This window comes from Alligator sinensis, unplaced genomic scaffold (genome assembly GCF_000455745.1).
Source record: "Alligator sinensis unplaced genomic scaffold, ASM45574v1 scaffold1498_1, whole genome shotgun sequence".
Taxonomy (NCBI): Eukaryota; Metazoa; Chordata; order Crocodylia; family Alligatoridae; genus Alligator; species Alligator sinensis.
In genome coordinates, this window is record NW_005843305.1 from 182,651 (window position 1) to 203,937 (window position 21,287).

The 21,287-nt window shown below is 44.0% G+C and overlaps 1 protein-coding gene across 1 annotated transcript in view; it reads left to right on the forward strand.

The window, feature by feature from the left end:
* Positions 1-4,857, forward strand: part of NCAPG (non-SMC condensin I complex subunit G) — a 38,409-nt gene extending 33,552 nt beyond the window's left edge. The window contains 3 exon segments of the mRNA XM_006038300.3: positions 797-892; positions 3,584-3,656; positions 4,541-4,857. Of these exon segments, the coding sequence (XP_006038362.1) occupies positions 797-892; positions 3,584-3,656; positions 4,541-4,667 (296 nt within the window). The 3' untranslated portion in view covers positions 4,668-4,857.
* The last annotated feature ends 16,430 nt before the right edge of the window (positions 4,858-21,287 follow it).

Below are 21,287 nucleotides of genomic sequence, written 5' to 3' on the forward strand. Positions count from 1 at the left end.
TTTTGCATTCTCAGTTGCATACATTTAAGCTATGGCTGTCAGAGTAAATCCTGTATCTTTTTCAGCAGCAGCATCTCTAAGCTGGGGTGGAGGGAATGAGACTGAGGGAAAGACTTTGCCCCTGCTCCACATGCCTGGAGTGGCATGTAAGATATTACTCACTCCCTCACCCTTTTTCTCAAGGAAAAATCTTTTTCTTTGTTCAGCTTTTTCAAAACAATGTGCATGTCTTATTTGGGGACTTGTGATATGTGAATAAATATGGTAGTACATTGTTAAATCGAACCTGGCTAAAAAGTTGGCTTAAAAAAGCCGTGATCCAGTTTCTTACCTAAATATCTAAGCATCTGTCTTAAGTTGTTTTTGAAGACCACTTCTTTGGTCTGCTGGTCTCAATGGTTTGTTTCTTCTGCCACATCGGTAGGCTGTATCAGGGCTTGAATTCCATCAGCTCTTGTACTGATAGTTCAGGAGTGCTGGTAGTCAAAAATAAATGTGTTAGTTAAGAAGTGCTACACAGCTTTCTGCTGCTTCGCTTCTAGCTAACACTTTTTAATACAAAATTCCCACAAAAAGACTTGGAATTTTATATTTCAGAATGCACCTTCCTGTGGCAGCAGTCTAGTATCCTGGGGATAAAATACCCACTCTGCCAGGATTCCCATTATCTTTATGTTCACTTTTAGTTGAGAAAAAAAATGGGACTGAAAGTTTTTAAAAATGATAACAGAAGTCTTTATTTTAGTTTTTTAAAGAACTGCTATGATTTCTTCTGATGTACTGTTCTGTTAAACAGAAGAGAAGAAAGCAACTGTTCAAACTCCTGTTAATGAAGATGATAAACAAAATGCAACCAGAAAGATGAAATCTACCAGAGGCAAGACGAATGGAGGTATGCGCTAACTTCAGGTTTTGGTAGCTCATTATCTATTACTTTAAATCAGGGCTGCCCAACTTAGGTTGTGGGATTCATGCTGTGGGGGGCTGCAGCAGTGTGGCCCATGGGCCATAGGTCATGTCTATCCCAGTTCTGCCCCCACCCTTGCACCATGCACATAGGCATTCCTTGTCCCCCCTCCACTGTACCAAGCACATGAGTGCTACTTCCCCCTCCACCACCACCATGTGCATGGACACAGGTGCCCCAGCCTCACTTTCAGCTCCCAGGGCACAAACTCCTCATCTGCACTGCACTAATGCCCCATGCCATACGCTTCCCAGGCACCATGGCTGTTCCATTCTGCTTCCTCCCACCTGCTGGGGTGGGGCAGGAAGCAGAAATCTGAAGTATGGGAAGCCTGGAGTCAAAAGTGGCTCCTACTTCTGCTGAAGCCAGTGAGTGGGGGAGCATCAGGTGGGTGGATTCCGATAGCTGCAAATTAATCTCTTGTAGGCTGTACATGGCTTGTGGGCTGTCTCTTGGACAGCCCTCCTTTAAAGGAAAAAAATATAGATTTTTTGTAAAGCCTACATGCAGTGTAGTTCTTTGACATGTTTTAAATTCTCAGGGTGGTAGGGTTTTTGTTCAAGTTTGAGCAACTGTGATTTACCATTCATTTTCCAGTAGTCTAATATTGTAATATGACATCACCTTCCTGGTGTCAGCAATGTTGTTACTTCTTAGAATATGGTAGTTGCCTGCAGAAGTGTCATTATTTTAATGAAGATGTTTGAAATTCAAATCCAGTTTACAAACTTGAATGACGCTAGAGACTTCCCACATTGAGTTTATTTTGCTCAATAAAGCATTCTGTACGTTTTAAGCTAAATATTTTCCCTAAATGGTTAACTTGCCCAGGATAAAGCAGTGCTATGTTATCTGTGATTGTGGCCCTGGAAATTGGAAGTGTGGCTTATAAGAAGTTTCTACTTGTGCTTGACAGTTCTGTACTTATTCATAATAACACAATGTCAAGTATATCATGTTGTTTGTTACTGCAGGGTAAATTTTATCACTGGGCACTGAACATCACATTTCTGAATGAATAAGAAGGTGTTTAAAAACTTGAGAAATTAATTTGAGCCTCTCCATGTGGAGTCTACTTGTACTGTGAATATGCATCTTCTGTAAAGGAGTTTGACTGTTTTCATCAGCAGTGCCTGGTAGTAGTCACATATGCAGCCTGCAGGCATGATCTCCCTCCAGAGGGCATGAACAGAACTCCACATGCCACTTGCATCCTCCTGACCTGGAACTGGAAGAACTTGTCTATATCACCCTTGCGTCAGTGTTGGCAGCACTTGTCACTAGGATGCCTCAGCCAGCATCTTCTGCTCTGAGCTTGTTCGGAGCTTGATTTGTTTACACACATCCACATGCTTAGCTTAGGTAAATTAGTTTAATCCCAGGGGAGCTGCACTGGCTAGATTCTCTAGCTCTAAGTCACCCCCCTCTTGTGATGGGGTAACTTTTTAAAATGGAGTCATAAGTGCCTTTGAGGGGGCAACCATATCAGGTACACAGCTTGTAAGCCATTTGAGAGATGCATGCAAATATCTTGGTTGTCTAGGCCAGGAGTGTTCAACCTCCAGCCCATGGGCCAGATATGACCTGCAGTGCTGTCATCTGGCCCACCTGGCTTCTCATAGGTCTGGAAATTTGGAGGTGGCACTGGCACCGCTCCTCTGATGCCAAATCTCTAGATCCGTGGGGAGCCCTGGCCCCTATGCACTGGATCCGGTGCCCCATCCGTGTGCAGGCCTGGGCAGGTTGGTGCTGGGCCTCAGTGCCCAATCCCAGCATAGAGGGCTTTGAAAGGGTGATGCTGGGTCCAAGGGCCTGATCGCAATGTGCAGTGGAGTGGGGGTGGGCTGGGCTCCCAGGGTCCAATATCAGCAAGCAGGGCAGGGAAGGGTGGTACTGGACCCCCAAGGCCTGATCCAGCCCGTACAAAGGCTCTGAACCATTCATCTGAGCACCACATATCTAGAATGAAGCTGCTTCTGGTGGAGAAGCTCATGGGGGCAGCACTAGGTTCATCAATACATGAGCATAAAGTTTCAGTCTCACCCTCAAAAACAGCAAACAACTCCTCCTTCCCCATCTGTAAGCGAGGCAATGACCCTAGGGTTTAGGGGCCAACAAGAATTCAGTCATCATCTAAGGTAAAGAAGTGGTATCTCTGGTTGTGCAGATTGGTACTTCTAGGTCTGCTTCATCCCACTTCATGATAGTGTCTCTTAATATAGTGCAGAGGTGTTGAACTTGGCTGGTGCCATGGGCTGGCTCCACACAGGGTAGAGGCTGGCTAGGTGGCCACAGGCTTACCAAAGGCTGTCTTGCAGCCCTGGCTTGCCCCCCAGCTGCCAAGGACCTTGTCCACTGGCACCACAAGGCCCTAGATTCAGTGGCTGGCCACTCCCACTTGAAGGAGCTGATGTTGTGAGTACATCTTAACTGACTGACTGACTTAACCTGAAATAAGTCTTCTTTGGTCAGGCATCATACTTAGTAAACCTAGGGATTGGCGTTGGAAAAAGTAGGGGAGGTAAAATGAAAAGTTGCTAGCCATTCAAAGCTGTGGAGTTGTTTTGAATATAAGGAACAGTGTAGTTTTGCTGGTATCTTTTACTTCTGTTTTAGGACGAAGAAAAGTAACTACAGAAGCCGTGAATAAAAGACGAAGAAATAAAACTATAGAGTTTGACAGTGAAAGGTAAGTTTTACACATGAATTGCTAATGTATATAGCTTAAATTGAAAAATAGCAAGTAAGCTTTGGACAAATAAAACCTTTCCACTGGTGTAATCTGTTAGGCTAGAAAAATATAGCAGACATGATGCAGACCCCTTAACCTTGGATAGCTTTGTCCTATTTGATGGAGGATTCCCGTGAAAGTATCAGGGATAAGAACCCACTGTAATTTTAATTGGTTTATATTTTGTCTTGTCCATTTGCTAAAGGCAGATGGGCTGTTATCTGCCTCCTATGCCCCCTGGTAGTGAGTTAGAATAATAGCTGGTTACTGTACGAGTATCCCCCAATAGTTGCACATTCATCTGTTTCTGGTCCTGATATAATTTATATTCTTTTTTGCATATTGGCATGAAATAAATGACTGAGTCCAGCACCTTAGTAAATTGATAGGCTTTCTGAAATTGGCATTTGGCAATAAACTAAACACAATGCAGTCCTCCTCATCCTGCTTTGTCAGGTATAAATGACATTCCAGCCTGTTAATTTCGTTGGAACTTTACTGTCTGTGGGTGTGTGATCAAACAGATGCCCCATTAACTTCAGTGTGATCCTGAACAGACCTTTTCATTTGCTTGAATACTTTGTTTACTCGTATGTACCCTCGTGGTAAAATGACAGCTTTTACATATACTTTGCAACTGTTAACATTTGGTTAATCCTCTGTAGTGATTGTGGTGTTTTTGGACTGATATGTAGCTGTTCAAAAATATTAAGCTATATGTAGAGCAGCATCTTTTTATTCTTTAAAAACAATACCATCTTATTTTGTATTTTCAAGGCTGTATATTTTAGTAAATTTAAATTTACTTACAATTTTGTTTGTGGCCCTCTTAAATATGTTAGTGGGGACGAAGTTCCAGAACCAGTTTCAGTGCCAAGTTCGAGACCATCCAGACGAGCGAAAACAGCAGCAATTGAAAAAACAAGGATGAATCTTACAGGACTTATTAATGAAGCAGCAGATGAGTGAAGACCAAGGGAGAAGAGTTCTTTAATAAACTCTTGTAGCTCCTTATAATGGGCTTCCAAAAATAAGCTGTTTTGCTTTAAATCCTGTTTTTTACTCTTTGTGTATATTTTAACTGTTTTTAAATTCTGAAGCTCCCATTAACTTTAAACTACTTTTAATTTTGACAGTCATTCCAAAGTTACAAAAATGATTTTGTTTGCATAATAAAAGTATAAAATTTTACTAAAACTCGGTTTCTGATTTTACCTTTAAAAAAGAAAAGTGCCTTTAAAATTTTCATTTGAAAGGTTCTGTTACTGTGAAATAGCAGTAGTGCTTTTCATATTTCAAAGCTCACTGTTGTGTTTCTGGCTGTGTTTAATGCCACACAGGTAGCAAGCTATAAATTGTGATGGGTTTTCCAGAATTAGTACATCTTAATGTGTCTATTTTTATTATTTATGGGCTTGCTTATTTTCTAGATGTGAAGAGAGGAGACCTGGTTGTTTTATTATTGATATATGGGATAAATCAGGTGGGCAAAGTACAGCCTGTGGCTAGAGTCAGCCTGCTAAGGGATTCTGTCTGGCCCATGGGTTAGGTCCCTTGGCCGCACCTGGCATGGGGGCAGTCCGGGCTGTGGAGCACGTGTCTGGGCACGTAGAGGGCATGGGCGGTGTGGCATCCAGACTTGCTTCCTGGCAGCCCCCTGCAGTGGTGGCAGCCCCCTGCCTAGCTGCTGCTGCCGCCCATGTCTCCGTTGCTGCCACCACTCTGGCCCCACTGCTCAGCCACCTCAGCCTGTCTGCCCTGCACCCATTGCTGGGGGCATTGGGTGGAGTGGATGGGTAGGCAGGTGAGGTTTCCATGGAGACTGGCCTGGGCCATGTGGGCAGGGCATGCTGAGCTGGGCAGATGGGACGGTGCTATGGGTAGGTGGGGCTGGGATCATGGGCCTGGATAGGAATTTTTGCACTGCCCCTGCTCTGCTCTGTTGGGTCAACACCTGCCCCGCCCCCACACTTGCTAGCTCACAACAGTTCAAAGTAACTCTTAAAGTTGCCTTCCAGCCCAAATAATTGCCCACCTCTAGCATAAATGGACATTAATTCTGGTCAATCCTTCCTGCAGACACGGATATCTTGATTATGTACAATATTTAAAATACAGGGCCAGATCCTTTTCTGCCCATTGTCATAGTGTGATTTTATTTTTTTAAACTCTGCTCAAATACCTGAAAAACTGATGACATATCAGAAAGGTGGGTAGTTGTCCTCACTGCTTTTTGTGACTTAGGTTTAAAGCTAAGAAACCACAGTACAAAAGTAGAGACTAATAGTTTTTTTTCCAAGAACATGAACAGTGTTAAATAACTAAATGTAATCCTAAATGCCTAGTGGGGGAAGAGCAGGGGAGGGGAACCCAATGTCCTAATTTTCATGTCATTATCTAGAATCAATATTGTATTGGTTTAAAAAAATCACTATGGTTCTCCCTCTGCATTTCTTGTATGGGTACCTAAAAACAATAAAAAAAACCCCAATACTTCAACGTATTATTGGCGTGTCAGACTCAATATTGTCGCACTTCCACTGAAATTCAAAATATTCTTAAGTTTACAGTTACTAATTAATCTTCAAGAAAAGTCCAGTGGTCTTATCTAGAAATTGCAAAACTTGTTACCTTGTTATCCTTTTTCAGGCAAAGCCTCTGTGTTCTTGCTGCTCAAAAAAGTAGAGATGGACTGGCATATCCGTACCATATCAGATCACTGATTAAAAGGAAAATGAACATTATTGGCTACTAGCTTTTTTTGGCCAGTGTACCTGATAATATATCGATAAATATAATGCGTCTTATGGCCGGGGCCCCAGATGCAATGTGTATGCGCGCAGCCTCACACATGTGGCCAGGAATGCAGCCAGGCAGTGTGGAAAGCAGTACCATGCAGGTAAGTCTGTGTAGGGGAAGGGGCGTTGGGGGGTGGGGGGGTGGCAGATTGAGGATCTCAGGATGAAGCAGAGGCGGGCTGGGGGTGCTGCCCAGCCAGGGCAGTGAATGGGACCCAGGGCAGGGAGCAGAACAGCTGTGGGTGGTTCCTCCAGGGAGGCGCGGGGGGGGGCGCGTGGAGAAGAGGGTGCAGCTCCCTGCTGTTGCGTGCACCCCTGGGGGGGCATGTGCACCCCTGGATTTGTGTGCGGCATGCAAGCTAGCTGCCTGCTGTGGACTGTCCGCCTTGTTGTCTTTGCCCCAGGAGCCATGTGCTGGCCATGTGCCTTCTGCAGGTCCAGCAGTGGTGGTGGTGGTGATGATGAGTTGTGCCTCCACTGCCAGGAAGGCAAAGAGACCTGAGCCCGCAGTGGGCAGCCTTCAACTGCCCTCGCCCTGCATGGCTCTGGTTAGAAGTGTCCCTGCACCTAAAAGTGGTGGCATGCTTGAACTAAAGCTCATTTGACAAGCTTTAGTTCAAGTGCCCCTGCCATCTTTAAGCACGAGGATGCTGATCCCAAGGATGAGGAACCCATGGCTCTGTCACACTCCCTGCCCTGGTCCTGGGGTCCCATTCACCACCCTGGCTGGGCAACGCCCCCGATCCACTCCCTCCCTCACTGTGGGGGGCCTTGATCTGCATGCCCCAGTTCCCTCCACACTTACCTGCAGGGTGCTGCTCTCCATGCTGCCCAGCTGCATTCCTGTAAATCACTTATCTGATCTACATTGGCCAGTATGCCTGGTGAAGAATCAGCTACTGGTATTGGCCAAGAAAATCTTTTTTGGTGCACCCCTAGAAGCAAGATCCCAAATCTGTCTAAATAACTTAATTGTGATCTACACTTCTATAAACTTATCAAATAATCTCTGGGTTTTACTCTGTTTTTACAGGCAACCCCCGCTTAGCACCCTTAATTGGTTCTTGAAAAAACGAGCGTTAAACAAAACAAAGTTTTTGAGGACCGAAGATGTCGACTGCAAGAGTTTTTAATGACCCAAGATGGCAACCGCGAGTGTTATAACAAAACTCACTGAGCGCTAAGTGGAATTGGGTATCAATGGAAAATGAGTTATAGTGAAATAGTGCTAAGTGACACAGTGTTAAGCGGGGGTTTACCTGTATGGTAACAAATGCTTAGAGTAACTTGATTTGTAGTACATTGATACTGCTGATGACAAGGTTGCTGATTTCACTGAAGTACGTATTTTGTGTGTTTTAAAAAAAAAAAAAAAAAAAAAAATTCAGTAGGGCTGTTTCCTGATTTTCGTGCTGCTCAAATTAAGAAGTTACAGTACATCCTCAGAAAGTCTGAATGGGATGAAGGGTCATAATCTTTCTCTATAGCAAACAGATTGCTATGAACATAACAGAGTGCTTTGCTCTCTACGCTGGGAGACTCCACATCAGGCGTGTCCTGACTGAGTCCTTCATAGAACCTGAGGTTGGCACAGGTACACGGTGGCAGTGCCATTCAGGTGTTTGGTATGGATCTCAAGACATAAATTCAAGGGGAACCACAGTCAAGCCAGATGTAAATAGGCACCTGGACACACAAGCTGGAAGTGGCTGGGGACAGTGCCAGCCATGCTTCGTTTTAAATGCTTGTCAAGTATCTTTGCTCATTAGGGGTGTGGCCCCATGTACGCTTACAATGGTTGCCAGTTATTGGAATGCTGTGACGTATTAAAGTTGCTTTGTTGGATAATTCTCACCTAAACTAGAGCAACTTTGCAATGCCATGTAGCATTTGTTCATGTTTTTAACTGCACTCGGTGTAGTTAAATTAAGTTGAATGTGTGACATGATGCTAGATCAGTATTGCCCAACCTTGTCACCCTTCAGCCAGATGGGCAGTACCAGGCTGGCCTGTGAGCTGGATCCAGCTGGGTGTGATGGGGTGGCAATCCAGGGTCTGGTGCTGGCTTGGCTGGAACCCAACAAACTCAACTGCATGGGAACAACTTTGCTGAGGCTGTATCCATGTGGGGCCTGAAAATTTAGGTGGGTAACCAGGAGACTGTAGGCTGGATCCGGCCCATAAGCCAGGGGTTGAATACCTCTCCTAGATCATCAAGAGCTACACGTTTCTCTGGGTAACAAGGCTCTGTTATGATCTCTCTGTATTCTGTAATCTTATTTTCTGCTGTCTGACATATGAGTGGCTTAATAACTCTCAGGAATCTCTTGTGGCTGTGAATTCTTATAAAACGTGGCTGAAGTGTTTCAAGTACTGACCTGTAGCAGTGACTAACTAAACCCCATGAGAAAAGACTATATCTTTGCAACTTTGGTCTTCATAAAGATCCAGATCTGGCCTGCTGGTCAGGGGTTGGATTTAATTTACAAGTGAGTTCAGGTGCATTTGTAAACATACACCGCTGTCTGAGAAGTAAGCTTTTTTCCAGGTATGTGACACTTGAGTCTCAGGAAGTAACAGATGAAGAACTTAGTGAATTAAGAAACCTTTAGCTCTCCCTGTAGTAAAGGAAGAAGTGAAGTAGGTTCCTCTTTAAGTACCAGTACTGCATTCTTGAATTAATGTATGCATACCTTTTATAAGAAGTTTTGTATAACCATAGCTGAAGCTGATTTACCCTTGGAATGTAGATAGTAAAGACTTACTCCTACACAAATGTATGATTTTGAAAAATACAATGAATTTCTAAACTGCAATAAAACCATGACAGTGGAAAAGGGTTTACATCCATTTTAATTCCTGACAGGCATAAATTCATAGAAACAAAGGGGAAAAAATAGACCACTGCAGTAGAAACCTCAAAAGTGCAGATACAGGTTTGTTGAATAACAATCTTTCAAGAGCTTTCTTTTACATGGGTGGCCTTTTTAGACTCTACAGTTTTGAAACACTGGCACACAAAAGTTCATAGGCTAAATGGGAGGGAGAACCAAAAGAAACCTTCCTCAAAAAATGAAAACTTACTACATCATCTGAAGCGGTGTTCTATACGTTTCCAACATTTATGGAGGACCTTTTAGATTACCTTTTGCCATCTCTTACTGCTTTTCTTCGAGGTAGCCAGTCTCCCTATTTTGAAGAAGTGATAGGAAGCTTGATCACCATAAGCCTTGGCACAGTTAAATGACTGATGTCATATATTACATAAAATATATTAACTTTTGTGCACAAAAATAAAATTGGGCAATTGAAAGGACATAGAAAAATCACAATACTATTAAAAGGGAAACATCTGATTCTGACAGAAGATTTGTACTGCAAAATTCCATGACGGTCAGATGCAAGTCCTCATGTAAAAAAAAAAAAATACAAAGAGTACATCAAAATGGATAATGCTAGTGATTAATATAAAGCCAAATCACACAAGATCATTTCAAGATCAATGTAACAAATGCTAATTATTCAGCAGAATAAATCAAGAACAATGTACAAAACAATAGTGCAAGAAGAGCTGCAATCTATTTGTTCTCATCACTTTTGAGATTTTGGTTAAAAACTTTACAGCTGGCGAGAGAGGCTGCTGCAAAACTCAGATTCCACTGGGTGGGCTGATTAAGGCACATCTTTATGGACTTCAAAGGTTGGTTGGCTGCATTCACATCTAATAAATTCTGCTTCTCCAAGACTTTCACTTGTAGCGTGCTGTGGGGAAGGGAAGGAGTTCAAAGAACATTAGTCCATTGTATTTCTAAAGCAGGCAAATTTCAACATGAAGAAAGGCATTTTTGTTAGATTAAACGCATTATTTCTGCAGTAGCCTCTACAGGGATTGGACCCCTATTGTGCTGCACTCCCTTAGTGCACACACTTAGGCAGATTCAGGGTTTGTCTTGGCTGCAGAGTTAACTTTAGTCGCAACTCAAGTCCCATTGACATGTACAGCTGGTGCTAGTGTGACTTGTCAGCAGCTTCAAAAACCAGCTTGTGTGTTAATTTGCAGTGAGGACTAAGTTGAAAGGTGTTAACTTTGCAGTGAAAAGAGCCTCAGTTCCTGTTCCAACGAACTTATTAGAAAAGACTATTTCACTTATTGCTAAATTGATCACGGTTCTATTTACAACAGCCACAGACAGGCTGGATAATGCTCATTTAGAGAGAGAAATTTGGGAAAACACAATTTGCACACAGAAAAAGGGCTTTATTTTACTTACTGAAATCAGTAGGGAATATACAGTTTGATGGGAAAAAGCCTTCTCACTGCCAGGAAAAGCAGCATAATTGCATACATTCAAAAGCCAGAAGTGAAATAGTTTGAATTTTGTCTTGATAATTTCTAGAAAATAATTCATTTCAGGTCTTCCTAAACCTGCTCTCTGTCAAAGGGAAATATTTTGGTTCCCTACTCCTCCCTGGTGTTCAAGGGGAGATTCTCAGATGTCCAGGTCTAGTTTTACAGTTTCTCAACACTGAGAATAAAAAAAACCACAAGCAAGTCAAGAATTCCAACTTCTGCTTTATGGTGAGAAACTAAATTTGTTGTAAGAAAAAAGGGAAGGAGGTGATTGCTTGTCATCTATAAATACCTACACACACAGACTTGTGATAGTAAAGTGCTTTTTAAATTAGCAGGTGAGCATGAGTTCCAAGGGCAAGAAGCTGCAGCCAAGCAAATTCAGACAGGAAAGAAGGTGCACATCTGCTTAATTTCCATCACTGACACACAAACTCACCTAGACACCATGGCTGGGCCATCACTTAAAGGTACTAAATTAGGACCTAGCTGTCTAACATCTGCTCTAGCTCAGCCACAAAACTTCAACTTCATAAGGAATCACTGAACCAGAACAGCAGCTCCTAACCTTAAAAAAAATCTAGGAATGAGTCTATTTTGAAATGGATCTGAACCTTTCTGTTTGCTGGAGATTAATGGAATAGCTAAAGGAAGACCTGGAGGAAGACCTTGAACAGCATCTGCCTTTTCAGGGTGATGGCATTGTTTTCCTGCAGAGTAACAGACTTAGAAACTCTGGCTTACACCCACAAATTCCAACCTCGAGCAGGATTTTTTCCTTCAGTAGAACTTGGGGATGGATCTGCCTTGCTTATATTCCCTTGTACTCTGGCCCAAAGGGATGACATTTATTTATTCATACCTCCAAGTATATGCTTCCACTGCTGCTGCTGCTCCCTGTGGCCTTTTTGCCTTTCCTTTCATCCCAGTCCCAGAAAGTTCTGTTGTTTGGGAGGGCAGAAAGGTTTCATACAGTCTTGCAGTTTTGAACTAAGCAGCACTTGGAAAAGAAAGAACTTATACCAACGGGCAGCTTACCTGAATTTTCAGCCTGGGTAGAGGTGAACCTTTGCTCACCGGTGTTGGCAAAGGATGACAGATTAAGCTTGTCACTACTCTAACCCATAAGACTGATATTTGCAGCATTGGGCCCATCTACACATGCACTTGATCTAGCCTAACTTTACTCTGGTGTAAGCCACTCTGGAGTAAGTGCTTTTGCCAGGTGTCTGCACACGTAGCAGTTAGGGAGATTTGCTGCTCTTTGCACCAAGTTTTATGCAGCCCTGCAATAGGTCCCTGCTGCCACCAGGTACAGCGCAAGGCTCCTGCTGGGTCCTAGCCCAGGGGCTAGCGGAGAGCCCTGGACCAGGAGACAGCTTTCTCTTGGCCCTGAGTGGAGGCCGGGGGCTGCCTGCTGCTAAGGTGGGGACAAATGTCCCCCTGTTCCAGCACCAGGGAGCTCCTGGCCCTGGCTCCTTGATCAGGGCAGGGGACTTGGAAAGAGTTATAGGGGAGGGGCAAGTCCCAACCCCCCGCCCCAATCTCCTGGTGGGGCAGTTAGAAGCTAGCTTGCTGCTCGAGCAGTGGATTGGGCACAGGGCTGGAGCCTGTCCCTGACCAGGACAGTTCCCAGCCTGTCATACACCGGGCGGAGGCTGGGCAGCTTGTTTCCCGCTCAGCTCTGTGAGCCCAGAGCTGGGGGGGAACAGCCAGGGGAGCTTGTTCCCTGCCCAGCTCCATGAGTGCAGGGCTAAGAGGGGGACAAGCTCCCCAGCCTGTTCCCCCAGCTCCACACTCATGAAGCTGGACAGGGAACAGGCTCCTCTGCCCCGGCCTGCGGGGAGCTCTGAGTGCTAGCTCTGTAACCACTGGCTGGTGCTGGAAGATCCTTATCTCCCAGCACTGGCTCCGTGACCTCAGGGTCTCCCAGCACCAGCCCTGTGGCTACAGTGCCGGTGCTGGGAGATAAGTCTCCCTGCCCCCGCTCCCCAATCATGATCTCGGAGTAAGAGGCTTGAAGCTCCCTGCTGCCAGGGCAGAGGGACATAGTCCCTGCCTGGTTTCCTGTGGCAGAGCCCATCCCGGCAGCAGACAGCTCCCGGGGACAGGCAGCTATCTCCTTCCCCCTGTTGGACAGCTGACTGAGCATACTTTGCTCCCAGTCAGATGCCTATACCAATGCTACTATGCTGTTACTAATCTCCAGTAAATTTGCTACTTGCATTTGCAGGTAGCAAATTTACTCGGGATTAAGGAGGTTTACTGTGTAGTAAGCATGTGCACTTATGCACATGCTTACTTCACAAACTATGCTAATGTGCAGTTAAGTATCTTGTGTAGATGTTTCATACATGAAACAGGAATTTTAAAAGACAGAAATATAGGCAACACCTGTACTCTAAGAAATAAAGTAATTAGCTCACATAGATACAAAATCAATTTGGTCATTTCTCAGGTGTTGAAATGTGAAAATAAGTTTGATAAAGAAAAGCTGCTTTTTAGGACAAAGTCAAAGCTTGAGCAATTAGCAAGTATGACAATACTTGAGCTTTAGGACAAAGTCCTGCTTACACACACACACACACACACACATATATTTATTTATTAATGGAGAGAGAGAGAGAGAGATTATATATATTTCCATCAATCATAAGCTTTTTCAATCATAAGATTTGAGAGCTTGATTGATAAAAAATAACTGGTTAAGCTAACCAGTTGGAACCAGGGCTACAAGACCGTAATATTTTGTGTGGGTTTCTGTTAATTAAAAAACAAGAATTATAATTAGTTTTTTTACAAACTCAGCAGCAGTTGGTAACTGCTGTATCATGATCTTATTGCTATGGAAGCACTCATGATGCCTATCACAGCTTTTTCAAAAAATGCAACATTAAGAAACAGAATCAGGAAACAGTATATACATCCCCCCTCCCCCTTCCTCCTCCTCTTCTCCCCCACCCCGCCCCCCTCCCCCCCTCAAAAAAGCAGCCTAGGCAAATGTTTGAGGGGAAACAGGTTTCTTTTGGAACAGGTTTCTTTTGGAAACCTGTGGAAAGAAATGGCTTCAAGGTTTACATTTTTTTTGATTGTCAGCCAGAGCATATTTCCTTTTCTCTGTTTCTCTCATGTATCAGTGCATTTCTTAGTCCTCTATGCAGCAAGTGATAGTTTTTGTAGGTATTTAAATAGCACAAAAGTTTAAAAACAACCATAGTTATTTAAGAAACATTTATTTTAAGTTTTTGTTTTTTTTTTAACTATGCAATCTATAATGCACATACGAGAAGAAATCTTTTATAAAACCTGTTGTGATTGTTTGGCAGGTTTTACAGCACAGTTCTTAAAATGTTTTTTTTCCCCAAAGCTAAGTATGTACATTCTGGCGTTCAAGCATTAAACAACTGTTTTCTAAGTAACGGATGTATGTGTAAAATTTCTAATGTCTACAACTTTTCTGCTTAATGCTTCCACACAGACATCCTTTGGCTGGGAAGAGCAGAGCTGCAGATTACACCATGATCCTAAGGCTGGATCTCATTCTCTTCTCCACTCCATCTGAGAGTTGGTGGCTGCGCTGGGTATGAAATCTGAGATTCCCACCTCCATAGCATCATTCCCTCCTCTCCCTGGTGCCCTCTCTATAAGCTGTTCCATTTGAACAAGTAGAAGGGGGTTGAATGGGTGCCAGCCTCCAACTCCATGGGAGAGAGCAGAAGACCACTAGTATTAATTTGTTTGCTCTTTCCATTGATGTTATGACCATCCTCTAGGGAGAGAGCAGTCACCCAGGAGTAGCTTTGCCAAAAGCTAGGAGGTGGGAGGAGCCAGTGCAGAAGTACAGGTCTTCAGTACAGATAACTCTAGCCTCCACTGAATGCCTAAGATCTGCGGCTTATATGGTCCAAACACTTTGACAGATCCATAGCTGAGCTGCCGAAATCTTGCTCTGCAAAGAGGATGTTTTAAAGGAAGCTCTGCAAGTGAACGCTTGTTTTTTATTTCCAATGCAAGAACGCCCTGGGAAAGGGAGGATATGGCTCATTGACAACAATGTCATGTAAACAGTGTGAAACTGCAGTCTCCCTTAACCAAGATGGAACATTTTGCCTTACAGCAAAACAAACAGCAACTTGCTAAATTTGATCTATCACCTACAGAAAGGCTTTACGTTTCTAGTTCTGAAACAGTCTGCTTAATGACAGCAATGATTTCTCAGTTTCATGTTCATTCACAGTATTACATATTTATCAGGGACTATGTGGCATGCATTCATCTTGAAAATACATGGCTTTTGAAGTTAGGCTTGGGTACTTCCATGCAGTGGCATTTGAATTGGGGTCATGGAGTATTCAACAGCTCTGCTTGCAAATCCACCCAGCAAAGACAGTCCAACAGGATTAAGAGGCCCTATGAAAAAAAAGTGAGCAATTAAACAAGGGATTTAATAAATATTCAAAATATCTGAGTGACTAATATACAGCATCTGGCACAAAAAATGGAAATAATTCAAACTGTTCTCCCTGCTTTACAACTGCACATGGGCAAACCAGTCCTACCCTTCCCTTGTCCTGTACTAATTTTACTGCTATCTAGATTGTTAGGAATATAATCCAAATATTTCAATTAAGAGAGTTCACATTTTTAGAGTCCAAACTCACTAGGTTGTGCTCACTCTTGCCACTGCTTGCAACAAATGTAATGAAAAAGCTATTGTAGCAATAATGGTTTTCCATGCTCTACAGAACAGAAACAACCATTTAAAAGACTCTAAAGGTTAAATTGTGTTTTTCTGCCTTCAAGACCCAAGCAAAACATCATGGCTTTGCCCTGTCCAAGGAGCAGATATTCAAAGTCAAGTTGGTCTCCTGGTTTTCCTCTTAGCTCCACATGTGTTTTGAAGTAGGTGGGAGTAGACCCCTTAGCTCTGTGCGCATGTTTGAAGGTTGGTGGGAGTGGACTATGTGAAAGAAAGAAAATGACTTGTGCCTATATGAAGGAAGTACTTCCTCTTAAGCCAGCACAAAAGGCAGAACTGAAACTCCACCCTTTATGGCACATATCCAGGGGGACATATAGCAGACATAATGTCTTCCTTTGCATGGCTGGCATGGGTATTCCATACAAAGGAAGAGGGCTGGACTGAACATTTCCTCTGCAGTGCACAAACTAGACTTGGCCACAACCACTTACTCAAACAAAACCATCTATTAATATGACTACAAGGGGCTAATTTGATAACACAAGGGTATTCTGAACTACTAGTTAGAAGACAGATACTAATAACAACCCTCCTATTATTTCTCAAAAAAAATACCAGGTGCCTGTGTTGCTCAACCACATATCCTGTCAGTTAAGACAGGACTATTGATGGGCGTTAGAGAAAGTCCTATTGGTTGATGGACAACAATGCAGGGACTTGAATGTGGCTAGTTAAATCTGCACATTTGTTGAAAAGAAATAGGATATGTCCCCAACCAAAAATATAGCTCCTGACCACTAATAACAGTAGGAAGCATATTGTCTTGGAAGGATTAATTCTGGTATACTGTAACACAGGGGTGGGCAAAATGCGACCCATGGGCCAGATGCGGCCTGCCAGGCCAGTTTATCTGGCCCGCAGGGCCCCTAAAAATTTAGAAAATTAATATTTATCTGCACCTGGCTGCCTGTCATGCAGCCCTCGATGGCTTGCCAAAACTCAGTAAGTGGCCCTCCGCCCAAAATAATTGCCCGCCCCTGCTGTAACAGGAAGGCAACCAAAAACTTCATGCTTCTTAGGTATCAAAGAATTGAACTGTTAATTTTCTTATCTAATTGCAATTACTTGACCATTCATTTTTTCTGAAATTGTTCCAATATCTTAGTAATAAGTTATAAAACCCCCAAACACTGTCAGTTGTAATAGCAGCAAGCAGAACCAACACTATAATAATGATAGGCTATGCAAAACTACAAGAACACAATGCTTTCAAAAGCCTTCTTTTCCTATTGGTTTTGAACCGCATTCTTCAGAAAAAAGAAAATGGTCCCTACTGGAAACTACAGGATTTTATTTTACGAGCATATCTTCTGGATAGTTATAGTCAACAAAACTCTTCTATGTACAGCCCTTGGCCTTAATATTTGCTAGAGAAGGACAATTGTCAGTCTTAGGCATCTACAGGGGCTTACAATTCCGTTACCATTCAGTTGTACTCTGCAAAGTGACTGTAAAAAATGCATCACAGGATTATGGGTTTTTTCCAATTACTATCAAATCAAATCTACCCATTTCATAAATAAAACTAAACCCCTCTCCCCCTGTTGTAAGGAAAAATGATCCTGGAGTCTGTAAGTCATGCTGCCTTATGCCTGACACAAGAATAACAATTCTACAATTAGCAGTTAGTAAATACTTCTGTTGGTGATGTGCAAGCTCTCAGTATCAACAGGAATAGAACAGTAAGAAAAATGGGAGGAAACCAGCATCAGTAGAAATAAAAAATATTAGTTATTATTTAAAAAGTGCATATGGACCCAATGCAGAAATGCCATGACCTTTTTATGCAGAAGGTCAAACTGCATGATTCAAATTGGTTTCCTTTGGCCTTAAAACTTATTACTTTGAAAACAAACATAGTAGTAGATGAACCCAATAAAAAGATGCAATCTTTTTTAGTAATTTTTTCAGAGGGGTGCCTGACCTTTAAGCTGTACTATTATAGTAGGTGTTTTGGGACATCAGCCTTGCCTGCTGAGTCCTGATTTAGGACCACATACCTCCATTTTCAGTTATCACCTCCTTTACTTCTCTTGTCCCTGTCTTAGCCTACATTGCCAAGTGAAAAGTTTTCTAATGGTATAATTCCCACTGAGTCATTAAATCCATTCCTGTTCCTAACCTACACACATATACACATCAAAGATGGCTGCTACTGATACAATTTTATGGATGGGTGGTCTTAATGCTTCCCAGTTCAGCATCAACTTACAATCTTTAACTGAAGCTCCTTTTTCAACAACAATGTAAAAACGACTTTTGACATGCAGCACTGATCGGAGGCTCTTACAGAGGTGATTTAGTAACACTGGACTTAATGTCATACGATCTAGAATTCCACTCCTGGAATCCTAGATCATAGGGAAAATTACCATGGACAAACATTTTACAAACTTTTATTTTTACTAAAAAGATAACAAAAGATGAAACATAAATGGTTAAAAACTAATGGTAACTGCACTCAACTCATTATCTCTTCCTAATATGGATTAGTCAAATGATACCTGTAAATCGGAATTAAGGCATTCTAAGCGGCATTGTGGTACAGCAGGGGTGGGCAATTATTTTGGGTGGAGGGCCACTTACTGAGTTTTGGCAAGCCATCGAGGGCCGTGTGACAGGAAGCCAGGGGCAGATAAATATTAATTTTCTAAATTTTTTAGGGGCCCCGCAGGCCGGATAGACTGGCCTGGGGGGCCGCATCCGGCCCGCAGGCTGCATTTTGCCCACCCGCTGTGGTACATGGATTTAAAATCCCTTTGTTGGAACAGAATGCAACAGAAAACACCTATGAGAGGCACTGTCTGTGCTTTAATTACATTGTCAAACAACCTATCAATATAATGTGCAGCAACCCTTTTCAGAAGCATGACAGGAATTGTAACTCTAGGTGGGTACAGATCTGGGAGGGAGAGAGGGGAAGAGGATTTCTAAAAGATATATAAAAACCTTAACAGTACTCAAGACAAAAGAAAAAAGAGAAACCCAAGTTAGAGGCAAAAGTAAATGGAGACAATGAAAGGTACTGAATGGTCAGAGACTGACCTCCAACAAAGCTATTGTTGGGAGGAAATGTCAGAAAAAACTGATGAGAGAGGGATTCATAGATTGAAAGGGGCTGGAAGGGACCTTGTAGATCAGGGGTAGGCAATGTTTTTTGGCCAGAGTGCCAAAAAAATCATTACAATGTCTACCTTGGAAGGTGCGAGAAAAACAAAATGAGGATGGTGGGGAGACGGGTACATGGCAGGATGCACTGCATATTAGTATATTTAATAATCATAAATGCTGCCTTTGTTGTTGTGTGTTCCTTGGGAAGGAACAAGATTTGGGTTCCTTTCTGTTGTCCAGCTCCCTCCACCCCACTGCTTCCCTACCCACGTTGCAGTGAGAGAGAGAGAGAAAAAAGAGAAAGAGGAGAGAGAGAGAAAGGAGAGCAGAGAGAGAACCAGACACATATACACACACAAATCCAGAACCAGATATGTGTGCACACACACAACCAGATGCGCAGGTGCACAGAGCCAGGCTACTGAGCCATCGGACAAAGTCAGACCCACCAATGCCCTGGGCCTGCATCACGGCCAGCCAAGGCCTGAGCCCAGAGCCTGCCCATCAGCCCAACCACCCACCCACTCCACACAGCTAAGGCCCTAAGCTGGCTGGACCATTCAGGACATCTAAATCATCATCCCCAGAGAGGCTGGGAGACCACACGGTGGCACATCCCCACCACAGTCCCTCCAACCTGGTGCCAAGGCAGCAGATGTAGGGGGGCATCAAGGGGTATTTTCCCTAAGGAAAGCAAACCAGACTGGCTCTGGACTGACAGTGCTGCGTACGTGTAACACCCGACTGGGTCCAAGGCATTGCTCTGGGTTCAGGCCAGTGCAGCAGGGGAGGGGAGAGATGGGCTGGAGCCAGGGGAGTCTGTCCTGAAGGGACTGAGGCAGTAAGCCAGAGCCTCATCATGGGCTCCTGGGGCATGACCCTCCCCAGACCTGGGCCCCAGGGAACAAATCCCACCCTCACTCTTAAGCTGCAATGCACAGAGGCATGGGGGACTTGCCCATGGCCATGCCGGATGGAAATGGCAGAGCTGGGGCCACTGGTCTGGGGTCCCAGAAGGAGACTGGAACAGCCCCAGGCTGCATCGTCCCTGAGCAGCAGCCATGTGGCTCTGCCCAGCGTCTCTGAAAGCTCAGGTCCAGAGAAGGGAAGCTCGTTGCTTCCAAAGATGATGTCCAGAGGCCAGATTATCTCAGATACAGCTCCCAGCACTCCCCGGTTCTCTGGAGGGGCCAGATCTGGATCTCCGGAGTGCTCAAGATACTTAAAACCTTGAAACCATGCCCCTGCCCTAGCCTCACAGCTGTAAGCCCAGAGGCTCTGGGACTGCAACTGACAAAATAAGCTCAGGAACAGATTCAGAGATTCATAGACACCAGGGCTGGAAGGGACCTCGGAAGATCGAGTCCAGCCCCCTGCCCCAGGAGCAGGAATTCAGCAGGGATCACAGTTTCCCAGCAAGATAGACATCCAAATGTGTCTTGAAGGCGCTCAAAGTGGGTGCTTGAACCACCTCCAGCGGCAGTCTATTCCAAACCTTGGGGGCTCGGACAGTAAAAAAGTTCTTCCTTATGTCCAGCCTGAAACGGTCATGGAGGAGTTTGTGACCATTCAACCTTGTCATCCCTTGGAGCGCTCTGGTGAACAAACGTTCCCCCAGATCCTGGTGAGCACCCCTGATAAACTTACAGGTGGCCACCAGATCACTCCTGAGCCTGCACTTTTCCAGGCTGAAGAGTCCCATGGCTCTCAGCCTCTCATCATAAGGTCTGTTTTCCTGACCTCTGATCATGCGCGTGGCTCTCCTCTGCACTCTCTCAAGCTTCTCCACATCCTTTTTGAATTGTGGAGCCCAGAACTGGCTGCAGTACTCCAGCTGCAGCCTCACCAAGCTGAGTACAATGGGAGAATGACATCCTGAGATTTACTTGTGAAACATCTATGGATGCAGGCCAGCGTTTTGCTCGCTTTACTAGCAGCAGCATCACATTGAAGGCTCATGTTCATCTTGTGGTCAATCATGACCCCCAAGTCCTTTTCGTCTGTAGCACTAACCAGCATAGCACTGCCAAGCCTATAAGCATGCTGTGGGTTTTTCCTCCCAAGGTGGAAAACCTTGCATTTTTCGGTGTTAAACACCATCAGGTTCTCATCCGCCCATTTCCTGAGCCTGTCAAGGTCTGCCTGGATCACCCTTCTGTCCTCAGGTGCGCATGCTTTACCCCAGAGTTTGGTGTCGTCGGCGAACTTGGCCAGTCCGGCTTTGACACCAACATCTACATCATTAATGAAAATGTTAAATAGTATAGGCCCTAGGACAGAGCCTTGAGGAATCCCACTGGTCACAGCGCACCACGACGATTGACTTCCATCAACCACCACCCTTTGCAATTCCCCAGTCAGTGGATCGTGGTGAGCCCGAGGCCACAGTTGGCCAGTTTTGCCAAGAGGTGATCATGGGATACCAGATTGAAGGCTTTTTAAAAATCAAGATATATGATATCAATCTCTTCTCCCTTGTCCAGGTGATAGGTCACCTGGTTGTAAAAGGAAATGAGATTGGTCAAGCAAGACCTACCCGCAACAAACCTGTGCTGGCTACCCCTCAG